This window comes from Ruditapes philippinarum, unplaced genomic scaffold (genome assembly GCF_026571515.1).
Source record: "Ruditapes philippinarum isolate M1 unplaced genomic scaffold, ASM2657151v2 ctg8485_1_1_1_1, whole genome shotgun sequence".
Classification (NCBI taxonomy): domain Eukaryota; kingdom Metazoa; phylum Mollusca; class Bivalvia; order Venerida; family Veneridae; genus Ruditapes; species Ruditapes philippinarum.
Genome location: NW_026857766.1, coordinates 29,827 through 38,382, shown reverse-complemented (window position 1 = coordinate 38,382; position 8,556 = coordinate 29,827). Strand labels below are relative to the sequence as shown.

At 31.2% G+C, this 8,556-nt stretch overlaps 1 protein-coding gene and 1 long non-coding RNA gene across 2 annotated transcripts; both read left to right on the top strand.

The window, feature by feature from the left end:
- Window positions 1–818: 818 nt before the first annotated feature.
- On the top strand, window positions 819–3,641 carry LOC132750865 (uncharacterized). Its single transcript, XR_009628608.1, has 4 exons — window positions 819–961; window positions 1,746–1,862; window positions 2,307–2,377; window positions 3,530–3,641. It is a non-coding gene; the product is annotated as an uncharacterized LOC132750865 (long non-coding RNA).
- A 370-nt stretch (window positions 3,642–4,011) lies between these two features.
- LOC132750864 (uncharacterized) lies at window positions 4,012–7,102 on the top strand. Its single transcript, XM_060740924.1, has 6 exons — window positions 4,012–4,022; window positions 4,841–4,984; window positions 5,336–5,412; window positions 5,989–6,111; window positions 6,478–6,499; window positions 6,664–7,102. The coding sequence occupies exons 1-6, from the start codon at window positions 4,012–4,014 to the stop codon at window positions 6,929–6,931; spliced, it is 645 nt and encodes a 214-aa protein (XP_060596907.1). The 3' UTR covers window positions 6,932–7,102.
- Window positions 7,103–8,556: the final 1,454 nt, after the last annotated feature.

The following is an 8,556-nucleotide window of genomic DNA, read 5'->3' as shown; positions in this document are numbered from 1 at the left end:
AATAGCCTTATATAATAACTTGCGCCTCGTAAGCAGGCTCTGGCAGAATATTTTGAATATTTCCATTTGATAGCAAATTTCAGATTTTCTCATTCTTACTATACATTAAAAATCTGTCATTAGTTTTGCATATGTCGATATAAAGAGTCTCTTTTATTTACGAATAAAGTGGACATTTAACAAGGGCAATGCAGCTCTTCTAGTGGTTTAAACAAAACATACGGTCACCGTGGTTCTACTCAGATGCCCGTTCGTGCCTGAAATAATGCACGCATCGAAGGGCACCTGAGGTCTTCCTCCAACAGTAAAGCTGGAACGTATACTGTATTGGTATGACGTTAAAACTAAAGAAACAAACAAACAAACAATCAAGATATATATTTTATCATATAAATGCTCATTTTCATAGAAAGTATCCCAAATAAACTTGATAAAACTTATTCAAGAATGTTATGGGCTTTCCCAGCTATTCCAGTGATACAAGCAAACTTTTAAAGCTAAAGCTTTGAAAAATAAGCCCAACAGATTGACTTATCTATTGTGACCAGTAATGCACCGTTAACTAAAAGTTAATATTAAAAGCTTGTCAGGGGGCGGGGTGGTGGGTAAGCTTTGAAAAACATACATTTGCCGAGCTCCGGATAAAATCTTTTGTAGACCAACTCACTTTAAGTAACATGTCTCTGTATTTCTTATTTATCAATGCAGAACAGAATAGTTCATTTAGGTAGGATGAAGGATTATATTTATTCACCAGAAATGAATACCAGAAGCGTTTGACCACCTTTAAATGATACTGTTATGTATTTATTATTTTAGTGTTGGCTGTTATTCAACCAACAACAGGGCAGAACCCGCCAACCTGGAACACAGGAACATCATTCAATAAGACGTCTTCAGATTGTACAGAAATCACCGACTTGTCTGCAACGTCACAGACTGGCGACACTGTTATATACTCGTTAGTTTTTATTCTATTGAAGATTGTTAACTGCTTAAGCGGTGCTAGGGTGCGTGGGCGAGGTTGAATCTTTTGCTATCTCTCACGAACAGACACTGTTTAACCGAATCTGCAATCTTTACCTTATGTACTGATGTTCACTTTACTCTTGAGATATTTTTCTATTTCCTCTTTTTAATCACACTTTGAGGCTTGTACTTTCTATTTGTTTATGACAAAAAAGGCAATAGATTCAAGTAGATATTTAAGGATTTAGTTATATTGTTAAATTCACTTGATGCATATAAGATGCGACCCATATTTCATATTGGATATTTATTAAGTGAATGTCTTGTGTTCATCAGCATGATTTAACCATTATACATTTTGCACTTACAGTTATGAATAAGTTAATTATTGATAAGTCAATAACATTTAACTTAATGCTCATAACCAATGTAATTAATTGTTAATACACGGCTACTGTATCCCAAATGTTTTATTTAACAAGCCACTATTTGGAAACGAAAGTCCTTTAAGTTTTACAAAACAAGGGGGAACACTTACTCCTTTTAACAATGTAAATGTCGCTAAGCATGGATGAAAAACATGTTATTGAACAATGTTCGTCATTAAAGTTTTTAAAATTAATTGAATAACAAAGTATATTTATATATATACTGGTCTGCCATGGCACTTTTGTTTGGTTGGTTGTTCGACATTTTTATTCTTTTCTTCAAATAATGGAACGACAATGTGTAATTATCATGATTATATGTTTCTTTTTGTTATATTATCTTAACAGTGTAGAGTCTCAAACCCCGAATGCCGGATTTACTACTGATGTGAACTTTGCTTCTGATCAAATTCTTACGTGTGTGAAGGATTCCGTATCCCAATCCTCGTATGTTGTAGTGGTAAGGTATGTAATTGTTATCAAATTACAGAAATTCGCGAAATCCCTGTATGAAATTGAACTAAAATTTAGCGAATATATTTTCTGTGATATTCAGTGTACGCGAATATAGCGAAAATTAGATCCTTGCGAAAGAAACCTGATACACGGGGATCTGTGTGTTTCTAAAACTCTTGTTTTTTTCTTTTTCTTACACGCATACATAGGAAACAGTTCTCTTTATAGCAACCCCTTATATCTTTAGAACGTTCGATTTTAATTCTTTGTACATGATTTTATACACAGAATCAAATCACACTATTACAAAACAAACGGTCTGGGAAATGCGAGATAAAAAATATTTTACACGACGTTTTATAACCAAGACAAATCTTTTCAAATGGACAACAACGTTTTTGTGACACTTTTCGGCTATCAATATTCACTGTTTATACATTGCATATTTTACAGAGCAAAATATCAATCAGATCCGGGACAATCAGATTTAACCATAACTATCACATTCACAGATCAATCACCTGGTAAATACATTTAAAAATACCATATTCTTCAAAAATTCGTTTTAAGAATGGCTATATTATATATGAGATATGTCATAGCACAGGAACTTGAAATTCTATTAAGTAACGAATATTAATGATAATATCCAAGTATACCCCCTATATACTATAGTTTTTTTATATTATATAGGGGTATATTTTGCATGTTATCGTTAATGTTAAATTTCAAGTTCCTGGGTCATAGACAAGTATCTTTGTAAAAGGTAGTAACGGTTACAAATATTATACTATGAATCTGATTTTTGTCTACTTTTCCATCTGTGATATTTTTCCTTTCCACAATAGTCGCACAAAGTAAATTTCTTAAAATAATTCAATGGGAGGAACCCTAACGAATAAAGTGGTTAAGGTGTCTGCCTCTCAACTCAGGGATCATGACTTCGAGCCCTAATCGGATCACGACCATGTTTCTTCATATGACACCAATACTGGTTGGTTCCAGGAAGCGGACTCGAACGTGATTTATATTAGTTGCAATAACTTGTTACGCAATTGAGCTTTAACCAATCTTTCAAACTTGTGACCAATATACGGTATAACAATAACGGTTCAAAAAAGCTCTGATATATACTAACATACCTTCTGAGATCAGTGTATTAAATGAGTGTGTTGCTAATAATTATACAATTGCGTTTGTTGCTTAAATAAGATATTTAGTGTTCGTTTGTTTATTATATTAAGATGCTATTATATTTCTGCGTTTTTGTTGTTGTTTTTTGCTTATTATGAGATAGTTTTGTGTTTGTTTCTTATAAAAATACATTTATGTTTGTTGCTTATTATACGATATTTGTGTTTATTGCTTATAAGATATCTTTGTGTTTGTCTTTTATGGTAAGATTGTTGTGTTTGTTGGCTAATATAATACATTTGAGTTTGTTTTTATAAGATATTTATGTTTGGTTTTGCTTATTATGAGATATGTTTGTGTTTGTTGCTTATAATAAGATATTTTGTGTTTGTTGCTGAATATATTTGAGTTTGTTTTTATAAGATATCTGTGTTTGTTGCTTATTGTGAGATGTTTGTCTTTGTTACTTATTAAAATTCATTTGTATTTGTAACTTATAACGAGATATTTGTGTTTTGATTGTTTTAATTATTGAATGCTAGCGACATGGAACACTGGCACCTCGCATAAATTAGATAAAACGGACGCTAATGCGTGTTACTCTGTCACAACTTTGTCAGCAACTTCGACAGATGGTTCCACTGTAACGTACAGGTACCTATGAACAATATTATATACATGTATTTTAATGAATTTAGATTGTATTTTATCTTGAGAAAATGTTGTCATATTCATTTTTTTAAATAATTACCTACATTGTACAACACTTAGGTTGATACTGGTTTTGTTTTCATCAAAAAAGTTTATTTTTAAAATATTTTTAGTAATTTGGGGAAATTACAAAGGGCGCCAAAAAATATTTAATTTTTGTTTTTTACAAAGTTTTTTTAAAAAGTATAAAAATACCTTGGAAATTTCTGCATTTAAGGGGAACTGAATAGGGTTTTAAAAGTTTCATGTGAGATTTTAAGCAAACTATCGTTTAAAAATTTTAAGGATTTCAATTTTCAAACAATAAAGAAAAATGACCCAAATGTAGGCTTTCAGGGATCGACAAAGACCAATCAATTTTCCCTTACGAACCGGGAGAAAAAGGGAACATGTTATTATAAAAGAATTGGTGAAGAACTGTATATTGCCGGGTGTTTTTCAAAATAATGAAACGGAAAACTGCACGAATTGTATATATAAGACATTACAGTGATCATCATGCTATTATTTCCAAAAAAAAGTGGAATGCAATTTAAAGACTGCATCTAGCAGAATATACAGACGAGAATGATTACAGAACTAGCATTTAACTGAACACAAACTTATACAGTCTCATTTAAGTTACCATGTTCTAAGTCAGTTGTAACTGCATGATGGAAGGATATTGCGATTTCCTCAGATTAATATGTCAGTTCATACAAATGTTTAAGTGTTAAATTGTATCCAATATACATGTAATTTTTGAATTAAAGAAACACGCACCAAGGCTTATTTATAAAAATGTATCGTTACCTGATATGAATATTCATAAACAACTTTTGGCTGTTTTAATCGCATTGGGTCGTTAACACGGTGCATATACTATTTGCAAAATCTTGTAAATTGGTACCCTCTTTGCACATGCAAAGGTCACTTTCTGCTGGAAAAAAAGCAGCGACGAACACCAATTCATTGAATGATCATTCTACTGTTAAAAGTTGGTATGTGGTGTGAAAAGCAAGTATATCACTGAACACTTGAATGTTTTGACTATGTAATTCTTTGAAATTCTCTTAGTTTTCAATTACCGCATCTCCACAGTAGGCTTCGCAATATTGCAATAGTGTCTATCGTAGCGGTAAGTGACCTGTGTTTGTGCAAAGAGGGTACCGATTTAGTGTGCACCGTGATTTAATCGCATCTCATTTCAGTATTCAAGGAAGCAGTGTGTTTACAATCACTGACAGTAACATTTTAAGCTGTACCCTCGGGGATATCATACTGTCTTCTTACACTGTAGTTGTAAGGTAATACTTAGTATTTTTTATTTCACACCATATAGAAAAAACAATGAACTTTCAGTTTTTTAACCGACTCATGTGCCAAAAAAAATCATTATCGTATCAAATCATATCAATTTAGTCCATAATATCTTAACCAAATGCATATCGTACCACATGTAGTGTCGTTTTTAATTTTAGGGTAATCATACTTATTGTTCTTGAAGTAACAGTTAAGTTCTGTCAAAATATGGGGGAAAAAGAAGTCAAGTGGCCATTATACTTTGTTTAAAACAATACTGATCCTACTCGCCCTTGTGTTATATATTGTAACTTTATAAAAGATGCATTTACACTTGTTTCGTGTTTACTTTACAGAGCTAACCAGGATAATAATGTTCCGACAGATATAACATTGACTATCACTGTAACAGGCCTTTCATCGGGGTCAGAAGGTAAATAAAAATTAAAAATAAACTTTATGAACTTTGTAATTTATAGGAACAAACTGTTTTTGATGCAATGTAATAAATGGAATTATACGGTAAAAGTGAATTAGTTCTTGATAGTGTAGCTTTGGAAACAGCAATATAACATAAATAAATGTGCGGACAAATGTCCCACACTACGGAAAAAATAAAACAGTAAAAGTTAAAATAACAAACCTTTGCTTAATTTATGTAATTTAATTATACCTCTACCGGTTTCACAATATCATAAGGAGGAAAATGAAAATGAAAATATTGATATGGAAACGACGTCAATGACGCCAACGTTAATAAATACAAGGGACGCCACTCTAAGTGACGTCAAAACATAATATGAAATATATATATATATATATGAAAGTTCTTCAGCTATTAAGTAGGAATGCTTTTTGAAGGAGGCAATGCTGTATTTAATTCCCATGCCTTACAATGCTTCATCCTTGCTAAAACAAACACTTTCGGGCATATAATGCTCCGCCTAGCAATAAAAGGTTGTTTACTACAGGAGTAATGTTTATAGATAGAACTTTTTCGTGTTTCCAGAAATTGGAGATCAAACAACATTTATCATAGTTGTAGTCATATCTTCAATTTGCGTTTCATCAATTGTTGTTCTTGCTACTGTATGTTGCTGTCTAAGGTATAGAAGGGAACTGAAAAAGACTAGTAAGTTGTCATTAAACATTTAGAATAAGCATAGAAACAATCTTTCCTCTTATCTAAGATCTCTTTTTTGATAGTTGCAATTTTATGTCAAAGATAACATGATTTAATCGGATAGATTTTTGCATCGAGTTCAAACACTTATAGATTTCCTTTTATTGTTTTGCTATATGGGTATATGTAAGGAAATAACAATTTTCTTATATATCAGGTGACCATAAAGAAAGTAACTGATAAATCTTAAATTAATACATTCCTAAGGCTCAGGCCGAAACAAAATATATTAAAGTATTTCATACCAAATTTGTAGAAAACTTATTTCTTGTAATAACACATATTCTATTTCACGAATTCGTTGATGTCTTTCAGAATTGGACGCTTCAAATGTACTGTAAGTTATTTTACCGTTCATGTTATATTTGAAAATTATTTTAATAAAACAAATCATACTTTTACTATAATTGATATATTCTATAAACATTAATTAATGAACAGAATATGTACCTTTTCAATGAAACAATTAATTCTGAAACAAATCTTCCATTTTTGAAATAGTGGTAAGATGCAAAACACTAAGGAAGTTAAAACCGTATCAAAAGAAATGAAAGAAGAACACTTCGACGAGATTGTTTACGAAGAAATAAAGGACAATACAGAAGCCGACGTTGCTGACTACGAAAATCATGTTCCAGATGTTGAGCTACCTAAGGATGTCGATGGTTATTTGAAATTTGCTGACAATGATGAGACAGTTGGTTATTCCAAATTGAAACACACGAAAACTGATGATGATTATACCAAATTGTCTGGATGCGAATCTTGAAGAACAATTGACTACATTAATCGCTCTACTAGTATATTTAAAATGTCATTGCCTATGACTATTGACTCATATATTTTGAATATAGACAATAATTAAAAGAAATCATTAAATAATGTTATTATTGACTTTAAAAAATGTATATAGTGCATTGCAATACTTATTCTTTTTAAAAATACACACACACACACACACACACACACACATATATATATATATCCATTAAGGATGGATGGAATGAACGTTATTTCCGCTACAGCAAGGCTTACATCCGATATTATTTATAATTATTATTGTGTTTCTTTTCTTTCAGCAAAGCTTTTTGGCATCGTTCCTCAACCATTTGTGCTTGTTTTCCTTCATATTTCTTGTCGTTTTTTTAGAGTACGAAAGTTAACTTTGACATGAAATGTTACATGTTATAGGTTTCTAAAATCTTCTTTGAATAAAAACATGCTTTTATGGTTTTGTTAATTGGTCGAATTGAATGATAAATTATTTCAGTCTACAAAGGGCAGATACTCCAAGTGTGAAATAGAATAATGCAATCAATAGAAATGTACTTACAAAATATTTTTTTCAAAAATGGAACTAAATACAATCAACATAATTAATATGGTTTTGCAGACCTTCCAATATGGACCTATTCACTTTAAAGTCACCAGTTTTAATGAATATTTAAATATGCTTATATTTTACTAAACTAAGCCAAGATCATGCATATGAACAAATATACAACATAAAAAGCAATAGATAAATGATTCCATTGCATTGCATTGCATTGTCTGTAACATTGTACTGTTGGTTTGTCTATTTGTTGTTTTATTTCACAATGTGTTGTGAAAATTTTCTTTTTTATACAAATTTCGCCGCTTTTTTTGTATTACTGTCAGAAAAATACAACGAGCCTTTATAAGTGATTACTGTCTATTTAAACATCCGTTCCATTTAAGATGCACTAGCATGAATAGGTTACGATATGTACAGTAGCTAATCGGTCCTTTGATATCATTTTAAACTAATACCTACCCTCAAGTCAAGTTTTATTTACTAAATATCAAACGTTACCATTACGGAATAGTAATTTAGTTTTCATTAATTTATTATTTCATCACTGTTTTGTAATATCTATACATGTTTCGATTTTATAATCCCCCAAGAACTAGAAGCATAATGTACTTTGGCTTGTTGGATTTCCATTTGTATGATAATATAATACCCTTCTATAAAAAAATCTAGGATTTATTCATTGCTGACGATTGTGCCTTTTTATTATTCCCCGTCCAATACTTCTAACAACGCTATAGGCAATTTCAGACAAAATCCAGTTTTGGACATTGTTGCAGTAATTTGTTACATTAACTGTTCGGTAAGCTATATGTACTTAATGCGACTGTGAGTAATAAGGCCGACTTTATTATCGTTGTATGACTTGACTTATTGATTCCATTAATAAACATTTCTGTGATATCCTACAAACGATACTGACTCGAAAAGCTACCCCTTTTGTACACCCTAAATGCTGAAAGTTACACAGTGCGAAATATCGACACTAGTAAAATGCTACATGACTGTGTCGTTTACTGGATAATTTAGATCAATTATTTTAGTAGCAATAACGGATGCTA

What these genes read in the sequence shown, in the direction of transcription:
- LOC132750864 (XM_060740924.1), top strand. An exon ending in TCTTACACTGTAGTTGTAAG is followed by an intron (nt 4,985 to 5,335) that starts GTAATACTTAGT and finishes TTTACTTTACAG; the next exon opens with AGCTAACCAGGATAATAATG. An exon ending in TTGGACGCTTCAAATGTACT is followed by an intron (nt 6,500 to 6,663) that starts GTAAGTTATTTT and finishes TTTTTGAAATAG; the next exon opens with TGGTAAGATGCAAAACACTA.